Source organism: Melospiza melodia, chromosome 8 (assembly GCF_035770615.1).
Source record: "Melospiza melodia melodia isolate bMelMel2 chromosome 8, bMelMel2.pri, whole genome shotgun sequence".
NCBI classification, from domain to species: domain Eukaryota; kingdom Metazoa; phylum Chordata; class Aves; order Passeriformes; family Passerellidae; genus Melospiza; species Melospiza melodia.
The window spans coordinates 19,124,171-19,148,272 of record NC_086201.1 but is presented as its reverse complement, the minus strand read 5'-3'; the positions used below and the strand labels follow the sequence as shown (position 1 = coordinate 19,148,272).

General features: G+C 39.5%; 1 protein-coding gene across 8 annotated transcripts in view; it reads left to right on the top strand.

The window, feature by feature from the left end:
• ABCB11 (ATP binding cassette subfamily B member 11) overlaps positions 1–24,102 on the top strand; it is a 48,769-nt gene that overhangs the window by 10,529 nt on the left and 14,138 nt on the right. For 6 of the 8 annotated variants that reach the window (XR_010028564.1, XR_010028563.1, XM_063162065.1 and 3 more), the window contains exons 10-26: positions 1,365–1,489; positions 2,265–2,439; positions 5,455–5,568; positions 7,490–7,600; positions 8,535–8,660; positions 9,454–9,657; positions 10,915–11,085; positions 11,454–11,655; positions 12,376–12,454; positions 13,394–13,529; positions 15,077–15,235; positions 17,857–17,961; positions 18,060–18,221; positions 20,004–20,207; positions 21,891–22,132; positions 22,242–22,398; positions 23,166–23,363. Coding sequence is in view for 6 of the 8 variants with exons in the window: in XM_063162065.1 (XP_063018135.1) it covers positions 1,365–1,489; positions 2,265–2,439; positions 5,455–5,568; positions 7,490–7,600; positions 8,535–8,660; positions 9,454–9,657; positions 10,915–11,085; positions 11,454–11,655; positions 12,376–12,454; positions 13,394–13,529; positions 15,077–15,235; positions 17,857–17,961; positions 18,060–18,221; positions 20,004–20,207; positions 21,891–22,132; positions 22,242–22,398; positions 23,166–23,363 (2,670 nt within the window). In the remaining 2 variants the exon portion in view is untranslated. The other 2 variants (XM_063162066.1, XM_063162067.1) reach the window with 2 other exon arrangements.

Here is a 24,102-nt window from a genome sequence, read left to right as displayed (position 1 = left end):
CTCTATGTAAATGAGTGACTTTTATGGGTGCTAAGTTTCAGAGACATAAAATGGTTAAAAACAACTACTCAAACTTCCCTCAAACTGTCCCTGCTCCCAGAAGCTGCTGCACCTTCTCCAGTTGTTCCTGTTCTATTTCTCCATCCACTTCCTACAAACTTCCTGTCACTGTACAAAGGACAGTGAAAAGGGAAACTGCAGGATGTTCTTCCCTTTCATCTCCTCTCCCACAATCAGCAGGGCTGGGTAATTCCTGCTCATCTTCTTTATTCTTGTTGAGTTCAGTCCTCTGGCAATCCCATTTCTTTTCCATCAGGAACAGCTTGCTATAATTTTGCTATCAAACATCTAATGTAACTGTGACTAATTTCTTGTCCTCCAGCTCTCCTTTAGTACCTTGTTCTGGCTGAAAGTAGCTGATATGAATAATGACTCATGTGAAGTGGGAGAGCAGAAACTTGGCAGGGAATGAAATAAAACCCAAAATGTTTTTTCTTCATTTGTTCCACCTTATTCCCCTTTATCTTTGTAATTTTCTCCCTTTCCATTCTTACTTTACCCATCTCTTTCCCGACACATACCTACTTTTAAGGTTTTCCTCATTATGAGCCTTTCCAGCCCAAGTCTTTGTTTTATACCATGAAGAAAATAGACACAAAGTCAATCTGGCCTGGTTTCCTGTCTTCAAAAAGGACTAATAGATGCAAGGGATAGGGTATTTGGAAAGAGAAAGGAAAGGCTGACACATTACACTTTCTAATGATATCTCATTCCCAAGTCAGTGTGGTATCTCTGTGTAGAATTGTCAATTTTCATCCATTAATTTGAGCAGTTTTTTGAGTCTAAGTAAGCTTTTGGCATCCAGCGAGCTCTTGGTTGCTGTGTAGGGACCTGTTTGCTATCAGCCCATGAAACAAAACACAGCGGTGGCAACATCTGTTTTTATCCTCCCCCACCACAACAGTTACCATAAAGTTGGGATCTGCCACGGTGGTTAAAGGGCTGCTCCTGGCACTTAAACTCCCCCTTCCTCCCACTGTGCACAAACCCTCAGTGTGCAATCTGCTTCAGCCTAGTTACAGCAGAGAGGGGGAGGGAGGGAGGCAGGGCAAGCAGGAGTTGTCAGCTGCTCTTTCTAGCTACTTGGAGCAGAGCTGTTACAAAACATATGCTACAAAGGTGTATGCCCTGGCACTAGAAGAGCTAGCTTAGAATGTGCAACATGCCTAATAAAAGCCTGCTTGGAGTGCAGGAGGTGACCCAGTGCAGTGCAGCCAGCACAGGGTGATAGCCAGCATTGCTCATCTCTGTCCTTTTCTGTACCTGAAATTCAGGTGTAACCAGCACTGCTTATGCTTTTCTAGGCTGTGGCAAAACTAACAGGCCGAGAATTAAAGGCTTATGCAAAAGCTGGAGCTGTGGCTGACGAGGTGCTCTCATCCATCAGAACAGTGGCTGCTTTTGGTGGGGAGAAGAAAGAAGTTGAAAGGTTTGTTTGAACAAACTCTAAGGTCTCTGATTTCTTTTTCCTGAAGCAATGTAATGCTGTAATGCACATCAGATGCATAACAATTAATTGCTATATTCTACAACTATGACTATCTAGTAGCTTTGAAACTTATATGCATGTATGTTTCAGAAATTTAGGTTTCAAGTAATGTATGCAGAATTAGTTCTATAATTCAGTCTATCAGTGACATAAAACATCAGCAATACTATCTTTAATCATGCTTACTTGTAGGAACATTCTGTCAAATTTTTCCCTAAATGCTGTCTGATCTATCACTTCTGCAGCATACCTGAAAACTTTGAGTAGTTTCAAGCTAAGTCGGAGAATTAGTTTCATCAGGACATCCTCATGATGACATTCAATCATGACATCATTTTTCATCAGAAAAACATCAGATTTTTCTTCTGCAAATTTCTCTTAAATTCTATGAAAACATAATATGGCTGTAGGATGTGCTCTGGAGTGTTGGCCAGATTCTCAAATCCTGTTTTAATCTGCTAAAACTCCAAAACCCATGAGGTATCTGCAATGAGTGTGGCTTTTCTTGTGCTTGTTACACTAGAACATACAAGGATTTAATGATCTGGGAGCATTGCTGGTTTCAGCGGTGATCTCTCACTTCAGAGTGATTCTGTTTTGACCTTATGTGTGGACATTCTGCTGAGTCATCAAAGTTGCCTCATATGATCTTTGCTCATTTGGAAACTTCTGTCAAATTTATTTAATTCCCCCTTATTTTTCTCTCTTTCTACAGATATGATAAGAACTTGGTGTTTGCTCAGCACTGGGGAATTCGAAAAGGAATGATAATGGGATTATTCAGTGGTTACATGTGGTGTATAATTTTTCTAAGTTATGCATTAGCCTTTTGGTATGGCTCTAAACTTGTCCTTGAGGAAGAAGAATATTCACCTGGCACTCTTCTGCAGGTACTCATTTTAGCTTGATGCAACTTTTCTGGACTGTTCTTAAAATAATAATTCTGGAACACACATCTGTTCTGGTATCTGGTGGCTCCATGGTAACAAACATTATTTATGTCTTTTAAAGATCATTACTCACTATGACACAAGTGGATAAGATTTAAAAAAAAAATCTATGTTTATTTTAAATATTTTGAATATTACCTATGGTTATCAGAATAATGCCCACATTTGACAGCCCACAAAACTATCAGAGGCCTGATAGTTTTCCATTTTGTGGGTCAGCATGGGGCTTCTGGGATGTTGGCTTTTCTGAAGAATTTTATGATGAAAAATGTTGTGATAAAGAGACACCTAACCAAAGAAAGCCTTGTCACATCTAATTTCTCATGAACACTTTGTGTTCCTTTGAGAAACCATTTCCTGTTGTTTTGTTTTTACAAAGGCCATGTAAACATGTATGCAGATAAAAACACACCTGGCTGTGGCTCCTGCAGCATGTACAAAAACTGTGTAACCTGCATGGCACTCATGCTTTCACTTCTGCTCAGTAGGTGCTTCAGACACTTCTGGCCTCAATGCAACAAAGCCAACATGTACAGGTATTTTGATTGCTTGCTTAAGCCAGCACTGCCCAAACGGCAGACTCCAGTCCAAACTCAGAACAACTTTTCCCGAGCCTTAGTAGGTTCTGGGTATTCTGATGAGACATCTGCTTTTGCTCCTTCTCTGTCTGTTGCATACCATCAGAGTTCCCAACCACCTGCTGCATATAGTGCAAAGTTTCCTGCTAAATGGAACTTGGCAAATTACCCTGAGAACATTGTAAACCTGAGTCATTCTGTTCAAGGAGGAAATAATTTGCACCTGCTCTCAATCCCTGTAGTTGATATGAGGCAGTGCTGTGAAAAACAAAATCAGCAATTTCTTTGCCTTGCTCTATAGTCCAGTGTTTCCAAATGACAAATGGCAAACAGTGGGGAGCTACCCTGTAGCTGAAAAACTGTAGCTGCCCATGGAGAGAGAGTCCCTTATGCCCCTCCTCACAGCTTCCAGTCATTTTCTTCTACTTCATATTTTCTACCATACACTCCTAGTTTGGCAGGGGGCAGTAGGGGGAATTTCTAGATACAAAACATTGAAATATGCTTTTCCTGCTCTCTCAAAAAGTCATACAGCCACCATACTGCATTGAGATGTACTAAGTATTGCCTTCCCTTCTTCTTCTGCCAGGTGTACAGAACATGCTCCTTCATGTCCATGACAGACTCTGACAGGCTTAGAACCCCCTTGCCTTAAGACTCATTCCTGCAAGAAAATCAGTTGGTAGTAAAGCTGAGTGTAAATGTATGGCATGATCTCTACATCCCAGCAAAGACATGTGCAGTGCAGTGTGCATTCAGGAGATTCCTCCACTTTAGCTACAGGGATATTCCCATAAACATCATTATACTGCAAAGGAGAACTGAGTCCCATGTACTGTTATTTCTTTCTCAACTGTAGTGTTTCCTTACACACTTTGCCCCATTTATCCTGAGTTCTGTTTGTGTTATATCCAAAAGTGTAGCTGGGTCCTTGATTGCTTCTTAGCAGAATTTGCAGGCCAAGCTAGAGCAAATGGTTACATACCAGACACAACATTCCATGTCCTTATGTGCAGGGCGAATGTTCAAACTAGCACCCACAATAAAGCAACAAAATGGACCAAAAGCCTACACCAAAGGCATTGTCCAACCCTTATAACCTGTTCTGCCAAAACACCTCTGTAATTGAAAAACTAAGGAGAATTAAACAGCAAATTCTAGGAAAAAAACCTGTGAAAACGTGTTCAAAAGCACACCCCATATGGTAGCACTGAGAAGAGTAAGCTATGCTTACAATACAATGCAGACACAGACAATGAAATGACTTGCATCTGTGTGGTACACAAGTGCTAAATAAGCCTCTACCTTCCCTATGTTCACCACCTTGCAGTGTCCTGTTCTGTGAAGCCCCTGCCAGCATTTGCAGTCTAAGTTCCTGTCTATATTTAAGAACCTTCATAAAAGCCTTTCATAGAAATGAAGTAATGGCAGCTCTTAGGAAATCTCTAACAAACACTTTTGTGTTTTAGTTGATATGCTACAGCTTCACTTGCTTCTGATCACAAGGCCACACACCAGAGCTGAATTCTTGGACTCAAGGGTCCTCTGATATTCAATATTCTGTCCAGCTGCCTTTATTGCCTGTCAGTCTTCCCAGAAGGAGCAGATGCTGTTGCTCATTTTCTCTCATGTTGTCTTAGGCTTAAGCAAAAAGAGAATCCTTGGGCTTTCAGAAGGGCATCATTAGTGAGTAACTCTTCATTTTGGTTCTTAGAAAAGAACTTAAAACCGTGAGCCCATTGGGTATGTCTTACCTGTAGAAACTCTTCACCCAAAATGACAGAATATTTTCACATCAAAAAGTGGCTTATCCAGTGTTTGTAGCAACTCTTACAGTTCATTTCTCTGCGAGACAAAGAAAAAATATTCTCTATAGCTGGTACTTCCTTCAAAAGTAAGCTTTGTGAGTGTTGAATCACACAGGAGCTGCAATGTACAAAGACTGTAATACAGTGGTTTAAGCTTCTTTATATTTTTCCTTACTGGTAAAAAGGCATCCCTGAAATAATCTAATTCCCACCAATGTCCTGTTCTAGATCTTGTTTCAAGGAAAAGGCACCCAGTCAAACTGAGATGGCTTAAAAATACATCAGTGGCATCTCAGCAAATACCTAGATGCAAACTTTTTTAGGCAAAGACAAATATTAGTTGATTTCCTTCAGCCTCAAGCAGATCTGTAAAAGACAACAAAAATGCCTTCTGAAATGCATTTATTTGCTTTCTTGTTGGCTAATAATGCTCATATAGTGGATCACTTCAGTTCAGCAGGTGCACGAGAAGTCATAAAGCTACTGTAGTTGGGTTTGCCTGTCAAAGCTGTAAGCTATAGTAAAAATGTGATGTCATATTTTGTTAACTTCTTTTTCCACTTCTTCAGGTTTTCTTTGGTGTTTTAATAGGAGCATTAAATCTTGGCCAGGCATCTCCCTGTCTGGAAGCCTTTGCCACTGGTCGTGGGGCTGCAACAAACATTTTTGACACAATAGATAAAGTAAGTAATGCATTTCTAAGCTGTGTTACTTTGTAGTGCAAAAATAATTAAATATGCCTGAAGTGGTACTAGTTTTATCTGCAGTGTAAATGAGGAAAAATGAGTCTGATTAAGGAAAAACTGACTGTGCAACAGAAAAGTCTAGTGGGATGCACATGGACTCAAAGAATGCATTGAACAGATTTCTAAAGTGGCCTGGTTGTGAGTTCTGAAGCTTTACCTCGGCTGCTGCTGTTCCTTGTTCCCATTTCTCCTTACAGGCAATTACTTACCAGTGCTGGCCCATGGAAGGTGTACTGGCAGGCAGTAATAGCCACTCTGCAACCACACTTGCAGCAGCCATCCCATAGCTCCCAGACTCCAGATGGCATCAAAAGCTGTGGCTCTGTTGGCATTAGTGGTGAAGGTGGCCTCTTCCCAGAGCTACCCTGAGCAAAAACGGGACCAAATGAGCACAGGCATTGCTCATGCAGCTGTCATAAATGTTAATCACAATATTATCTAAACAGATACTTGAAACAATTGTATGAGAGACCCTGAGATGCCACTGAAATTTACTGATTCCTTTCTATAGCTTTATAAATTTAGTGGTTGGAAATGTACTGTTGATTTCTTAATGTATTATCTCTGTTCACTGACAAGCTTTATTGTGCTGAAAGCTGTATAAACACATTAAAATGCTGCTTGTCTTCTACAGAAAACATAAGGCTATGGTAATGCTAACAGTTTTTAGTAACCCTTCAAACTTCTGTAATAATGATAAAACATATACACTTCATAAGCTAAAGCTCTAAAATGAACTGAAAATAGAGGTGGATTATGGATTTTTTTCTGAGAAAAAAATTAAAATCATAAAGAGTTGCAACAGTAAGGATTAATCACAATATTCAGGATAAGGCTGAGTCACAAAACCTTAGGGTAAAAAAAAGCAAACCAACGTCACATTTCATCTATCTAGAGAAAGAGTGACAAAATTAGATCCATCTGTTTGCCGTATTTGTAGATTTATGATTAGACAGTACAAGCACAGCTCTGCCCTGGCAATAAAACTAGTCATGTTGAGGTTCCCATTTGCAGGATCAGTGAAACTTCGTCACAGATTAGTATCAGATTTTAAGTAAATTATATTCCCAAAGTGACACCAATCTTGTAGCTGTTCTTAACATCTTAGAACATAGACATTTCTCATTTTAACTTTCCTTTCAATCTGTTAGGCTATATTAAAAAGGCATGCACATTTCAGTTATCAAATATTCATTGCTATATTTTAATTTACTGCTTGTATTCCATGCTTCAGAAATCTATCCTTAGAAAATTTTATTTCTTTGTGATACCTCAAATTTCTTAGTTCTCTGCTCATGTGTAGAAATCCACAATACCCAACACCTGGCCAAAAGTACGTGAGACATGAAGCACTTGTTAGGAAAACTACAGTATTTCAGCTCTTAGGACTGGGTGCACAAGGATGGATGTTTTAATTGCCAAGTGGCAAGACCTGAAGATTTTCAGCAATAAATTGGTTGTTCAGTGCTGTGAGAGGATGTTTTTGAGTGACGTAGTAGCATTTTATCCCTGAGGAGCTGGCTAAATTAGCTTAGTCAAAATATCTCTGTCAGTCAGCTACTCAGTTCCAGCCAAAACTGCCTGAGTGCTTGGCTGTGGTATTTGCAGTAAGCCTGCAATGAGAAGAAGGTGCATCCTTCTTGTCTGTGCTACCCAGCAGTGCCACCTCCCCCATCACTCTGGCCCTCAATTCCATGTCCCTTGCCTGCTATCCCTGGGGCAGAGCTTGCAGCTGGCTCCATGCAGCCAAGTGCTGCTCAATCAGAAGTGCCATGGCTTTGTATGGGATTCTATTTATCTACTGCAGCACTGTTGACTGTTTAACAGCAAATAAATAACCCAATAAATTTCATCCTAGAAACCCACCATTGACTGCATGTCAGAAGATGGCTACAAGCTGGATAAAGTACGAGGGGAAATTGAATTTCATAATGTAACATTCAATTATCCATCCAGACCAGACATAAAGGTAATTATTCATCACTCATGCTGTGAACACAATTATTGTAAACAAGAAAAATATCCTGGTTGTGCCAGCAATTTCTAGATTTTCCATAGATTGTTTTCCAGAAGCCCAGACTCTTTGCTTAAAAGTAGACTGAATAATTCTTCCATTAAAGTCTTCTGCTTACTGTTTGGCTTATTTTACCATTCTGACATATCCATTGTCACATCTGCATATTCCTTGCTGCTGAACATAAACTCCCAGTAATTTTGGGCAAATTCACCTGCGTACAGCGTCTCTTGCAATCAGTGATGCCCTTGTATCAATGTGTATGAGACAGAACACAAAGTAATAAACTGAATGGTTCAAGGAGATTTTATAAAACTCTTCCATTACCCCGGGGATGCACCATGTGACCCATTAAAAGGCTAGGAAAGGGACAGGAGGGTAGGCTGTATATCCCACTCTTTCTCTACTCCTGTGTTTGAATTGGCAAATTCTCCTTGGAAAAGCATGTTTTTGGACAAGCATATTAGTGCTATTACTTCTAAGGATGGAAGGACATGTCGTATCAGATTTTTCTACAAAATATCATGGTTATACTCTTAGTATTTATGCTGTAACATACATTCACAATACACACAGAGTGTTCTTTAAAGAGAATATAATTAATTAACTTCTCTAGTGTATTAACTTGACTAGTTCTTAATGATAAACAACAGGAACAATGAAAGGTGAAAATCTGCCTGCCTGTTGTAGAAATGTGTACTCTGCATCTACAAAGTCTTCAAATGGAGTAAATGTGGCTTGCTTCGTACTTTTTCTTCATAATACTTTTCTGAATTTTGTAAAATTGCTTTGAATCTTTACTTTAAGATACAAAATATACTCACTTGGTTGTATGACCGTGGAGAAAAAAAATAGATAGATTCTGTTTCTTTATTTTTTTCCTATCCAGACTTTGGATAACCTTAATATGGTGATTAAAGCAGGAGAGACAACAGCTTTTGTTGGATCTAGTGGAGCTGGGAAAAGTACAACAATACAGCTCATCCAGCGTTTCTATGACCCCACTGATGGGATGGTGAGTGTCCCAGACTACAATGTGTTTCTCTGGCCCCAGAAACTGAAAGAATAGCTAGTTTCTTCTCCAAGGTGGGAAGCAATACTACTAACTTCCTTTTCATTTATTTCTTCTTCTTTTTTTTTTCCCAATTATTTTTTAAATGAGTGAAATATCTTCCTACACATTTCTTTTATAAAACTGTGCTTAGTAGTCTTATAAAAACAATTATGTGAAAAAGCCAGTTGTTTAGGAGAAAATAAAAATTCAGTGCTAAATCTGTGTAAAAACTATACCTATAGAAATGATAATTCAGGAGTGACAAATGTTTCCTGGAAAACACAGTATTGAACATTTAAACATTAACCCATAATATCACTTAAATATATGCAATTACCACTTAGTAATGGCTTGGCTAAGAATATGAATTATAGCTATTCAAAATCTCATTCCATTTATGAGTTCCTATATCAGATAGGAATAGATAAGCATGTACATGTTGACCTGTATTTGAACATATAAAAAACAAAGAAACAAATTACTGTAAATAACATAATCATCACATTATGATTACTTTTCACCTGGTTTTATTTCTGGTGCCAAGCAGAAATGGGAAATGAAATCAAAGAGCACATCTCTGAGAGCCAATATTCCTACTACCACTATACCACCTTCTTTATCTGATATTTATGCTGATCATGGAAACACAGCATCACAGGCCCTTCACTTCTACTGTGTCTTTCTTTGTCTCTGAAGTGGAGGGCATAACGTCCCTGATTTTTTCCCTGATTTTGTGTCCATGTTGTAACTGTAGATTACGCTGGATGGCCATGACATCCGTTCCCTGAATATCCAGTGGCTGCGCTCACAGATCGGCGTGGTTGAGCAGGAGCCAGTGCTCTTTGCCACCACCATTGCAGAGAACATTCGCTACGGCCGGGACGAGGCTACCATGGAGGACATCATCCAAGCAGCCAAGCAGGCCAATGCTTACAACTTCATCATGGACTTACCACAGGTATGCTCTGCCTAGGAAAGTGTTTGGCAGAATTTGGTAAGAAAAAAGAATCTCTTTGTCCTTTCGTCCCTCCTAGTCTGCAGCAATCTGTGCTCAAGTGGAAGGACATAAGATTGATTCAGATAGGAGGCAACCGCCTTCCCTTTGATCACAGTCATTTATATCTTATGCCATGTATGCCATGAAGTTATGAAAGCAAACAACCCCCCCCAGCCCCTCACCCCAAACTACAACCCCAAAAAGAATTAACTCCTCAGGAATCATCTACACAACATTCAATATTATGGGAATAATTATAGCATGGTTTAAAAATTTGTATTTTTCATGTTTTGGAGATCTGTTTCTGTTCAGGCCAAAAGCAATGTAGAGCTCAGCCTCTCACTAGCCAGCATTTGTTACTTCACCTGTCTGTACTGATGCTCACAACCTCACCTCCTTTTACGAGCTCTGTAAACCAGCTGGAGGTTCCTTCTTCTCCAGTTTCTTCCCTAATGACGACAGGGCTTCAGTCATTCCTCCTTACAAAGCCCAAATTGGGTGAAGCCCAATCGAGCTCTCTACTTTTCTAGAATGTTATTTGGCCAAGTAGCTTCTGAAATGACGTGTTACAACAGTGAATGTTTGACATGATTCAAGTACCCTTAACTAATATTAGTACATTGTCTTTATCCTTTATCTATGCATTTCGAGGCTTCCAGGAAATATTTACTGAAAGGCTGTTCAAAGGCCCCTACTTATTTCACGGAAATGGAGGAATAAAAAAGCTTTATCTCTAAGTGAATATAATGATCCTGTCTCTCAATCTGCCAGACTCTGTGTGTTTATTTAATTCTCTACCTGAACCCAATGCTGTCAGAGTATGGTATGCATGAATCACAGACAGTGTTCATGAGTCACAGGTCATCAGCAGACAAGGCCAGGAAAAGTTTGCTTGTCTGTCATCTGATGGAGAGTGGGTGGGTGATTCCTCTCCACTTCAGCTTCTGCTGATATAGCTGTTTCAAGCTGAACCAGAACATCTCACCTTTTTAACTGCATACTTTTGGTATGGGGTTGAAAACCTGATTCAGGCAAAATGATCTTGTACATTATGAAGAAAGTTATTTCACCTGTTGCTCTTTGAATCTGCTGCACTAACAATGGTTTTGTTTCAGGTCTACTCCAAGGACAATTTGAGACATTTTACCACCACCTTCACCAGGATCTTAACAGGCTTTTTTCTTGTCTCTTTAATTTTAACTTTTTTTCTTCACACAGAAATTTGACACTCATGTTGGAGAGGGTGGAAGCCAGATGAGTGGAGGTCAAAAACAGAGGATAGCTATTGCTCGAGCCTTGGTGCGAAACCCCAAAATCCTGCTCCTGGATATGGCTACATCAGCACTGGATAATGAAAGTGAAGCAATTGTCCAAGAAGCACTTCATAAGGTTTGCTATAGTATAGCAAAAAATCAGACTCGAAAGGGCAGAAATTATTTATTATACACTCTGCAGAGGGTGCTCCTGAATTGTAACAAATCAGTCAGAAGCATTTCTTAATAACTCTTTTATAAAGTACAAGTAGAACCTTACTATTATGGACTGAGAATAATTTTTACTTACCTTGGGTCATCAACAGAAGCCTATAGCTCCCTTTGCCCAGAAACAGATGCTCCTCTGCAGGCTGTGGATGGAGCTAAAGTGGGCTGAACCCACTAGAAGGACGCCAGTTAGTGTGACTCGCCTTTAGGCGCAGAGCTCATTGGCAGCATTTCGGGCTGCTGTGCTGCGAGTGGCGCTGTTGCTGTCTCCCCCAGGCTCGCCTCGGCCGCACGGCGATCTCCATCGCTCACCGCCTGTCAGCCATCAAAGCCGCCGATGTCATCATCGGCTTTGAGCATGGCAGGGCTGTAGAGAGAGGAACTCACGAGGAACTCCTGCAGAGGAAAGGGGTTTATTTCATGTTGGTGACCTTACAAAGCAAAGGAGACACAGCACCTAACAAAGAAGAAACACAAAGTAAGCGTAACGTTTTCTTTTATAAAATCCCACAGGATACAGATTTTCTTTTTTTTCCCTTTTTTTTTCCTTTTTTTTTTTTTTTTTTTTTTTTTTTTTTTGCTTTTATGGCTGATTTTTATAATTCATAAAATTGATACACTGATAGCCCTGGCCAAAGTGGTTTTGCTGCATATGCACTGAAAGACCTTCCTAATATAAGTCTGCCCTGAAACATTAGTTCTGACCTGAAATATCCATCATTTTATAATTTCACTGAGTGCCAAAAGTCCTGTTCTGCTGCATTTGGGATTCAGGCACATTACAGACTATGCTGAAATCATCCTATTTGTTTTGCTAGAGGCAGATTTGAATTAAAGCTTCTGGAAATTAAGGTTCAATAGAATGATCCATTGTATTTTTGTGAAGCATGCATTGGATATTATTATGTTGAAATAAGAGAGCAATTGCAGACTTAAAATAGGTAAAAATGTTTAGCGGTCACATCTGAAGTGAGATGGTCCTTGGGCTAATATTCAGTTAACTTCATTATGTCAAATACAAATATAAAACTTGTGAAACATGTAGGTTGAGTAGCAAGGTTATATTACTCCCCTTTCCTTATACAAAGTATTCCATTTATGACTTGGAGGCTATGCACTTTTTTGCAGAACCACAGTGTATTCAGGCTGTATTCAATTTTGGCACTAATTTCAGAGCTCTCTATACTGTATTTTGCAGCAGCAGAGAATAATGTGGTGGAGCCAAATCTTGAGAATGTTCAGTCATTCAGCAGGGGAAGCTATCAGGCCAGTTTGCGGTGAGTCTTAAAAATGGTTGTAAATCTCAATATTTCCAGACTACTCTCAATGTTTCTACTTCATCCCACTATTCCAAAATCCTAATAAATAACTTTTCTATGTGCTGTGTAAAAGAGGGTTGAAGGGTGTGAGCATTTTACTGAGATAGAGTTCTCTTGCAAAGAGATAGCTTGAGTGATAATGTTACTGATTGAAATCCATGGATAAATAGCAGGGCTCTTCATTTTGGTCCTTTCTGCCCATAGTACCTTGTCTCCAATTTTGATCTACTCTGTTAATGTTCTGGGTTTGATATTACTAAATACAGCCTTAGTTGTAATATCTAATGCGCTTTCTGTCCAGTCATTTGAAAAATTACTTGCTGTGCAATTACTTGAGAAATCAATGCAATCCACAAGCACATTTTTATTATGGCTTCTACTTGATGAAAGTTAAAGCATTTTACAGCCAGACTTTCTTGTAGCTAGACACTTACTATTTCTTCCAGGCAATCCTATGGCAGGCATGTGCAAATGAATACATCTCCTACATTGCAGAGTTATGTTTGGTCAGAGAGAGAGGTGCTTTGTTTCAGCTTCCTGATTTGCTGGGCTGAATTACTGGTAGTGGTGATTTGACTTGGTGTGTTAATAACTTGTGCAAATGTACTAGGACACACCCCAGTTTTACTTGACAAATACACAGTACATGGTCCATCTAAGACAATGTCTGAGTGGTGTGAGGGGAATATGATTTTGAAAAGTATTTGTCCCAGCTGGTGAGATATTTTCTTCCCGAGAAGTTGAGAGAACATATTCAAGAAAGAAAAAGTCTGTGGGATTCCTATGAACTGCTTCAGTGCATTCTGATTTAATGGACATGAAAACTGCACCTGCTTTGCAAGCAATTATTGGATTTACTCAGCTGCAAAGAGCAGGCCATTTCTGTTCTCTTTGCAGAGCTTCACTCCGGCAGCGCTCAAGATCCCAGCTCTCTAACGTGGTCCCTGACCCTCCACTGTCTATTGGAGGAGACCATGCAGAGTCCAACTATCTTGCCCCTTCTTATGGAGAAGATGATGGAAAAGCAAAAAAGGTCAGGTCCAATAGTTTGTTATGAAATTTTCAACTGAATAGGTTATATTACTCATTAATGTACCTGTACCTATGTGATTGTACATTAAGAGTTCTTAGCAGGTACATCTTGGCTTGATCCTTTTCTCACATTAAACAAAACCACAGCTTCAATTCTTATCTCTGTGTAAACCCTAGGCTACACTTTGATGGCTGTTTTGATTATTGGTTGATATAAAATTTCTAGCAGAGACATTTTGCTATTTGCTCTCTACCTGTTTGTAAATAGGGTGTAGATTTAGTTGAAAAACATACATTCCTAAAAATTGAATTAAAGGACAAAAAGCAAAATGCTCAGTGGGTGAAATGTAATTAATGGGCCCTCAGTGATACAAATGGCACTGCTTCTTGTTCAGTAAAGAATAAATTCACTTTCATCTAAAAATCATCTGGAGACTTGAGCAGAGAGAGACATCCTCACTGAAACCTAACCCAAAATCCTTTCACTTCAGTATCCTCATGCAATCTACTGGCGTAGAAAATAAAGGCCAGCATGCCTTAAAATGACACAGAATATCTAGGAATTTGCACAGTGGGTTTGCAAAGTGCCTCTCCCTGCATCAATCTGCATGGCCGCAGTTGTTCAGTACAGAGAGCAGCAGATAGAAGTTACCCTTCTTGTTATTGCCAAGCCTATTCTGTGGATAAATAGAGGGCTTGAGTGCTATCACTCTGACACCAGCTCAGAAAAAAGAGAAAATACAAGATGTTTCCACCCACTCCTCCCTGCATATTTCCAGAAGATAGGTCTTCACAGTGTCTTTTTTTCTGGCTGTTTCTAGTCATATGAATTGAGGGAGATGAGTAGGGCTGAGCACACAAAGTGTTACAAAAATTCTGTACAAATCAAACTGAAGGATAAGTTACAATTTGATGATGAATATTCTGCCCTTTCTGGGCATAATTGTGCGAATTCAGCATATAGTATGAGGATGTTTCACAGAAGGGAGGCATAATTACCATGTAAAAATCCTGAATCCAGCTATCGCTCTGACATCTCTCTTGTTTTAATGATATCACATACCTGTTAATTTGATGCAGTCTGATCAGTGTGGTCACTCACAATACTTTAAATAGTATTTAAGAGCTTGAATGAGTGACAGATAAAGCTGCTTGTGAGGAGGGAATTTAAGTTTTGGCACTGGGTATTTCATCACACCTTGTCTAGAGACAGCTGAAAGGGAATGGCCTGAGTTTCAGTGGCAGAAAATCTCAAACTGGTTGTAAGTAACCTCTGCAGCTGGAACAATTAGAGCTGAAAAAGATCTGAATCTCTCTCTTTCCCCCCAGGCATGATAAAGTTTGTTGTTTATTTAAGTGTTTTTTAAACTTGACTTATTAGGCCCACAAAAGAGGTCCAGACAGCAGCTGCCCCTGCTGTCCAAAGCTAGAGCAGCTGTTTGGTCCACTAGTTTAACAAACTAGGCTCACTATTTTATCTCATTGTCAAAGGGAGAGCATCACTGATGGACTGTATTCATTTCAGAAATCCAACCTGTTTTTTTTTAGGAATCTGTTGTGGAGGAAGATGCCAAGCCTGTACCATTTACCAGAATTTTGAAATACAATGCCTCTGAATGGCCATACCTGGTGCTTGGATCTCTGGCAGCAGCTGTGAATGGAGCCGTCAATCCACTCTATGCTTTGTTATTCAGTCAGATCCTTGGGGTATGTTATGGGAACATTTTAAAGTGTATTTTAGCTCTGAAACAGAGGAGGGTGAATATATGATGCACAACTTGACATGTTTTGGCAAATCTTTAGATCTCATAATGAAAATGGGATTAACCTTCTTGCCTATAAACAATTCAGTAGATATTTATATCACTGTCATCAAACTATCATTAGAGCTCTTTGAAGGGGCAAGCTTATCAGCATTTGTCATGTGTCCTTCATTATCTCTTTTGTTCATTTTCCAGGAACTGCTGGGAATGGGTTTCTATACTTGCATACAGTTTATTTTAGATGAGATAAAAAATACCTCACATGCAGGTACAGTGGAGAGAGACACATGCAAAGGTCATTCTCTGTAGAATTTTATTATACAGCCTTTGAGAAAGCTTTGGATCAGATCTAAAAAATACTTCACTTTTTTGTTGACATATTTCAGGCACCTTTTTGCTGCCTGCTCCCTGCATAATGCCTAGGGAGAGGTAGGTAATTGTACCTGGGTGCACAGCCACCAGCAACAAGTAGGCCTGCATCAATAGGTTTGGAAGCAGGAGTTGGAATATGCTTTAAACTTTAACATTAACTAAAAGATACCACATTCTCAAAATCAGCTACCACCACCTCTCTTGAAACATGTCAAGTTCTATGAGTGTTTATTTCTTCAAAAACTTTTGGTGATAGACAAAAGGATGCATCCCCTTTTGTGTAAAAGCTTTCTGGGGAAATGCTTGCCAAGTTGGTGGGCATTGGAGGCTGCCTGAAGATGTTTAGTGCTGCTCTGACTGGTACCTAGGAAAGTGTCCTGAATTTTCAAGAATTAGGCTAGAGAAATCCCATCTGTTCAAGCTGTATGTTATTAAGTAAACAACACATTCACTGGGATCAAAATGGGAATGCCACAGGTATTTTGTGGTTTTGCCACCCATCTGATGTGCTTCTCACTCACTTGCATAGGTCATGGTAGGTACACGAGTGCAAAAACATATGCCCTAAAAGGTAGACAGATGTTGGAGGTCAAAAACCTTACAGAAAGGAAAAAGCAAATGAATGAATGAATGACCCAGCATTTGAGCTCCTGATAGAAAAGGATTCTAAGAGCAGTGGCAACAATCTATCAAAAAAAAAAAAAAAAGTTGACCTTTTGTTGTTTGGTTTTTTGGGAGTATAGTTTTGGCTTAGACATTTCTCACTGGGAAATTGCTTAGAACTTCGAATCACATTTACTTGCAGTTTTGCATTTAAATAAGATCCTATGAGCAGGAGAAAAAAGGATGTTCCAGGCCCTGTTGATCCACTTAATATTTCTGCCCAAAATCCTTGTCCTGTAGACATAGGTGTGCCACCTCCAAACACTTTTTGAGTGTCCAGACCTCATGTCAAGGACTGTGGCTTTCACTAGACGGCAGGTGAGACACTGCTATACACGTTCCACTGTGAATCTCACCTTTGAATCCTTTGGAGAGGAGTCTTCTAGACCTTGGGAGGTCTGGGGCTAATGATGCTAAATACCTTCATGGCCAGGGATGAATTCCTACTTTTGAAGGTCTCAGTCTATCAAAGGAGAGAGGCTGCAAGAAAAAGCAAGCCATAATGAACATGCGGGATAATATCTGTGATATCCAATATCTGTGTTTTATTATTGTGTTTTATTATTCATAAATATAAAATATTTCTGCCTGGTGCCAAAGCAGTCAGGCAGATGGAATATATACATCTGCTTTCAGATCTGCCCAAATATCTGCAGTGTTGTTGTGTCAGACATGTGGGCTTGTACTCTGGGACAAATATGCTGGCAAAGTGAGGGAAAAATCCCCACAGCTATGAAGTGAAAGGATAAATTTAGCTAAGTCTGCCCTGAAAGTTTTCAGAAATAAGTCCCAAAAAGTCGATGAAGAACTAGGTAATACTGTGTATGTACTTTTGAACAATGTTTTCATTAGTTTCTTTGACTTATGCTTTGGTTCTTCCTGTGGAATTGTCTCAGAATATGGATCCTTTCCAGTGAAACTCAGCTGAAAGGTGTGCTCTTACCCCTATTGGGCATGGAGTCCATGGCTCCAGATGAAAGACAGTCCACACTAAAACTGCTGAGACTTATATGATCTGAAAATGGATGCCTCAGCAACAAATCTTTCTTTTTAATACTGCTGATATGGTCCATGCTGCATGCTGCCATGATCAGTGTTGTTCTTTTAATAAAGAGCACAGATTAAAAACATAAGTAACCATGTTAGGATAGCTGCAGAATGGGATGGTTTGATTTTACAGGCCAAATTTTACTGTTGTTTTGTTGCTATGCTGTTTATTACATTGCTATTTTCTTGTTATCATAATTTGCAGTGGGGGGTGAGTGGTTAATTATAACCAGGGATAGGCCACAAATAGGAGTAGTGAGTGCAGACACCAAGCATACTGAACTCGTTGGTTAACAGGAGTAAAACCCATTATGTTTTAATCCAGGCTCACCTTAGGAAAAATAATCAGACCTTTGCAGGGGGTGAAGGAGAGCTCTGTGTTCTGGCTTTGGTTGCAGGGTGGGTTCCTGCACTTGGCAATTGGCAATCAAGTACATATGTCACACACAGCAAAACTGACATTTCTATTTTTTTTTTTCAAAGACCTTCTCCATTCTTGATGAAAAAAACCAAAAAAACCAGATCAATGGTGTCTGCGTGCTCTTTGTCTTAGTCGGAGTTCTCTCATTTTTCACACAATTTCTCCAGGTAATGGTCCAATTTAGCAATACATATTTTTGGTTTTGCTCCCTTTCTTGGTGTGTGTCTCTCTCTGCACAGTCTGTTTTTATTCTCATGTACCCCAGGGATACACCTTTGCCAAGTCTGGGGAGCTGCTTACAAGAAGGTTAAGGAAAATTGGTTTCCAGGCCATGCTCGGCCAAGACATTGGTTGGTTTGATGACCGGAAGAACAGCCCCGGGGCTTTGACGACCAGGCTTGCAACAGACGCCTCACAGGTCCAAGGGGTAAGAACTGGCACCTTATGAATTGTTTTACTGTAGACACTGATTGAAGGCTTATTTTGGCATGTGCTTCACAGAAATTAGCTGCCATGCAACCAGCCAGATCAGTGCAGATTAGTTCTTAGTAAGCCAATTCAGCTATTTCAATTAATCGACTGCCACCGAGGAACCAATACTAGTATATGGTATACCCTAAAAGTACAAAAAAAGAACACAAAAATCAATAAAATACCAACCAACAATGGAATGGAAAGGAACACCCAGTGCAGAAGTTTGAGTTTCTTTTTTTTCTGGAGATGAATTAGCTTTTTGTCACAATGTTAAAGTGTTTATTTTAAAAACATGTCAAAATAGTATGTTATTGACAATAATTAATAACCATGTTTTCCAGTTTTCAGCATGGTATTGTGCATGTTGTGGCAATTTTGATCTAAACTGACAACCCACTTGAAAAACCAATCTGCAGCAGTGGCTGGTGCTCCAGCTGGGAATCCTGCAGCCAGTTTCAGCGTCTGGGAAAGTGACACACCAGCTGCTTGCATTGTGTTCCTTAGTGGCTGAGGGTTAAATCATGCTGAGCTGTATATGTTCGCTATTTGAACTGATCATTAGGTAGAAGTGAGTCAGATGCCATTTTGCTGGGCTGCAGTGCAAGCAATTTTCTAGAAACAAGGAAGGAGATGTACAGATTTCTTTTGTTGCAAAAATTGTCATGTTTCAGCTTGACTCAAGATTGTAAGTTAGCTTTAAAAAACTTTTAACGGGGGTTTTAGAGAAGAGGTTTCCAAAAGCCCTGGCAGCAGCAATTTCTACAGAATCAGAGAAACCTGCTGGAAACCTCACAGGGTGTCTTTTAATAGAAATAAATAAACTTGTAAAACTCTGACTGAACATTTAATGTCCTAAGGGACATCTTTGTTTGAAGCACAACAGTGAGGCACAGCCATCCAACCCACAGCTTGCAGGGGGTGAGGGAGACCAGAGCTACCTGTGCACCAGTGCCCTGCACCTTTCACTGCCTGACACAGACCTTGCTGCAGGTCAGAGGAGGAGGAGATGATGAGCATTTTGTGCTGCCAAGTTCGTACTCTGCAAATGAGTTTGACTGAAAATCATCAAGGATATCAAATGTACATTTTCTTCTAATACATAGCAATATAGTTCCTATTTAGGGTGCTGTTTATTGCTATGAAAGAAAATTAATTTTGAGTAAATAAGTCTATTAGAAAGAATAGCATTGTTGAAGTACATAAGGAGCAGACAAATGTATTCAATAAAGATGATGTCAAAGCTGTATTTAAATTTTTCCCTTAATAAAGGGATAGGTAGAAATACAGCTTCATTTCATCCCTTTTCAGTGAAGTCGCTTACTGATTTTAGCACTGCTGTGGCTTTGTTGTTAATAGCTAAGCTATAAAATGGTCCTGCTGATTATTTAAATCTACATAGATGTAGAAGCTAAACAATGTATTCAGATGAGTTATTCTCCAGGGAACCAAGGCAACAGATTTCAATAATTACATTATCTTTCTCACAAACAGTAGAAACAATCCTCTGAATTCTCAATGGAAAATTTGGTGGATCAAAGGAATATTGGACATTTGCAGTCCTGTTCTTCATCCAAATAACTGGAAACAGTATATCCAGACTGACTGAACTCCAGTGCAGTCTAGCTGTTAGTGTCTTATGTTATTTTAATTTACAGTTTTCTAACGTTTTATAGGAAGATTTGTTTAAATTGTTTTTGAAGTACATATCAATGATGTCTGTTTCTCTTCTTCAAAGGCAACTGGATCACAGATAGGAATGATTGTCAATTCCTTTACTAACATTGGGGTGGCCATGATCATTGCTTTCTACTTCAGCTGGAAACTGAGTTTGGTAATAATGTGTTTCCTGCCATTTTTGGCTTTATCTGGAGCTGTGCAGGCTAAAATGCTGACAGGATTTGCCTCGCAGGACAAGAAAGCACTGGAAGCTACTGGACGGGTAATGCTGTTTAAAGACTAATTTATATTTGCAGTCACAGGTAGATGAAAAATCAGTCTTTAGGGACCATCAGTAATTCAAATGTCATGAAACTGGCAATGGTTTGTGAATAAGTTGCAATATTCAGCTTGTTAAACCATTGAAACAGCATTGGGAACTCCCTAACTGCAAAAGCACTTGCTGCATGGAATGTGACTGACCTTGCAAAGTTGTTGGACTGAAGTGGTAGACACAGATCTCTCAGCAGTCCGGTTCACGTTTGTTGGGTTTAATTTAAACTCCCATTTGCTGTTGACCAGTGATTAAGCTGTCCTCAGAAAGCAGTGATAGCTGTTCACCTGGAAATGCTCGCACCTGAGAATCTGGCACTGAACCACAAATCAGTCTGTGGATTTTAAAAAGAACAGTTGTTACTTTGGTGGGTTGTAGCAGCTTAAGAATTAAGTTCTTAGCCCTTTCTATCTTAAGAATTAGGACCTGACCAATTGCCCACACCCAGAATAATTAATTATTTACAAAAGTCTTAAATCAAAATACTTCTTGACAAGGAGAGAAACTTCACTAATCAGTCAAGGCAACTGCTCTTACTCAATGGAACAACCCAGAGGCTATGATGAAGTCATATTTTAAGCAAAGCTTCAGCAGTTTTGGTGATAATTGATTGTTTCTGGTGTTATTTTCTAATTTATTTGCCAGCACTGCATCCAAATGCAAAAAACACCGAATTATTCCAAAGCAATTGCTCATGAGCCATGCTAAACCACACTTGCCTCCCAAAGGAATGTGTTACATTATGAATCTACTATCAAAGTCCGAGCAAACGACAGCATTTTAATACAATTTCTTAGTAAAATTACTTGAGATTAAAAGGGTGAAATTAGGACCAAACAAGCCATCAATTTACTTCCGTAGGTGAAATTGTGGTACTCTTTTGTTGGGATATAAACCCAAATTCTGACTGGCAATAAATTATAATATGAAGCCTACAACTAACACAAGTTCCACACAAGTTTCTCTGGTGATTATCTCATAATTTCCTGTGTTGCATTTTCATATGTGCATAGGCAAGCATTTGCTTACTCATTGCCTATGTACAAGGTAAAAATCTTGGAAATTTTGTCACTGAAGATTCATATGTTCCATCTCATCAGCCTTTTGGACATCAGCAGGAGGGAGGGTGAGCAGATAAGGAAACTTAGTTAATTCAAGTGGATTCAATTTATGAAATGGAAGTTGGGGATGCTATTCCTTTTAACTCTTTCTTTGACTATTGCTAAAAGTAACAGAAAACAATTGAAATAAACATATTTAATTAATAAATCCATGCAACTAAAGAAGTTCCTAAAACAGTTTTTCCTTTTGTGGGTGTCACATTTATTCACATTATGTGAAATAAGTCACAAGTTAGAGCACATGCCTGATTCCCTAAAAGTGCTTACAGTAACAGCTCCAGTGGAGCAGGCAGAGCATTGCTCTCGAGGAAATCAATAGGAAATTGCTTGTAGGAAAAGTTCTCTTTAGGCTGTATGATGTTTGGCCCAGTCTGTATCATGCCTGAATGAATATACACATTGCATCAGTGTCCTGTCCTGAGTTCATGAAAGAATCATGCACTTGTGAGACCAGAGTCTACATTTCCAAGTAAAAATTAGGAGCTTTTACCCATTTTTTTCCCTCTTCCAGATTGCCAGTGAAGCTCTCTCTAACATCAGAACAGTAGCTGGGATAGGAAAAGAGAAAATGTTTATTGAGAATTTTGAGAAGCACCTGGATATGCCCTACAAAGCTGCAATCAAAAAAGCACACGTGTACGGAGTCTGCTTTGGCTTTGCCCAGAGCATCGTGTTCATTGCCAACTCCGTCTCTTACCGCTACGGGGGATTTCTCGTTGACGCTGAAGGGCTCCATTACAGCTTTGTGTTCAGGTGAGAGCCTGCTCAGAGCCACAAACAGGTCTCTGAAAGTTCTACACTCGGTGTGGTGTTCAGTTTCCTGATGGCTTCCCAAGAATGACCATTTCCCCCTTCTCCACAGGGTGATCTCTGCAATTGTCACCAGTGGAACTGCATTGGGAAGAGCTTCTTCCTACACGCCAAACTACGCCAAAGCCAAAACATCTGCTGCACGCTTTTTTCAACTGGTAGATCGGATTCCTAAAATCAGTGTTTACAGTGAAAAAGGGGAAAAATGGGTAAGAGTGGAGATGTGTAATTTGTGATGTCAGTCAGCTCACTACAGGCATGGATTTTGTGCTAGTGATTTAGGAGTCAATGAGGATCAATGCTTTACAAGAAGGTTATGCTGATTGTAAAAGTTTTGTTTGTCTTTGCTGTTTTGGAAGCAAGCTCTGTACTAGGCATAAAGAGTAGTATAAAGTCAGCCATTAGAAATTTGTCCGTGTAAAACTACTGTAAATTGGAATGGAACTGATTTGTATGACTCACAGAACAGCAAGCTCTTATTTCCTGCTTTACAGTTCATGGCCAACCTTACTATTGCTGATTATGATGGAGGTTTTTCCATTCACATCAAACTGGTGGAGGGTGTTCATAAGGAGGCAAAGAATTTTTGAGTCAGACAAAGTGAAAATGCTGAGTTTCTGGTGAATTGGAAAGTCAGACCCAGAAAATTGAAATTATTTATTTTATACACAGTGTCTATATTAAAATGAAAAATGTGCCCATTGGCAAGGCAATGCCATTTCCAATTTATGCCTCTGACCAGTGCCATGCAGGGAAGAATAAGCCGAGAAACAGTGTTATCACTAATAGCTTCACCCCTAGGACAGCTACTCCAGTAGGGTTTTTTCCCTTTTCCTGAGATAATTTCATAAGTACAAATGTCAAATTTTAAGCAAAAGATGCAAGAATGGATCTGAGGAAGAGTTGTCTTGTACTTTACAATTCAGGGTTGAGCTCAAGCTCACTGTAACATCTTTCTCATTTTTCTTTTCACCAGGATGATTTCAAGGGAAGCATTGAATTTCTTAACTGTAAATTCACATACCCTTCTCGGCCTGATATTCAGGTCCTGAAAGGACTCTCTATATCAGTTAAACCTGGACAGACTTTGGCATTTGTTGGAAGTAGTGGCTGTGGTAAAAGCACCAGTGTGCAACTTCTGGAGCGTTTCTATGACCCTGAGAAAGGAAGTGTGGTAAGCAAAGAAAATGTGGTTTTTGTCCTCTGGTTTTGTGCCTGTGTCCTACTGTGCAGCCTAGCAGTGGTTGCTCGTAATGTGCAGTTTGAGGCTTCCTCTCCTTCTCAGAAGGACACATGTGTACTGTTTGGACGGTTCCCAAGTATTATCTCAGACATATTCAGACAAGATAAGAGAACTACCTGCCTCTGGTGCACTCTCATGCATTAGGTAGGCTGTAGGCATTTGCCTTGGTAGCTTCTGTATGAAACATACAAATGTATGCTGTGAATTGTGAGAGCACAAGCAAAATCAAGTCTGAATGGAGCAACAAAGAGCCTGGAACTTGCCTAGATTTAACTTCCTGTTATTCAATTACTGATAGCTTAGAAAGCTTTTTTATGTTTTCCTAATGTAAATATTTACCTATCTAGATTGATTTATCTTTCTCTGGAAAAAATCTGTGTGGTGATCACTATGTCAGGAGGACAATAAAGCATACGCCTAACTTTAAGCAATTAAATAGTTCATTAGGACTTCTGTTGAGCAAATGGTCCCGTGTATTTAGTGGTATGGATCAAAGCCATATCACAAAATACACATCATGCACAAAGGAGTCAGAGACAAGCAATTCAACCACTTTAAATCAGTTGTGGTTGTGTTTTAATGGTACGGTTAAATCATTTATTTTGCTATAAACTATTTGGGTGTTGCAAGCTGTTGTTTTGTAATGATGTTTCAAGTTTTCTTCCATTTC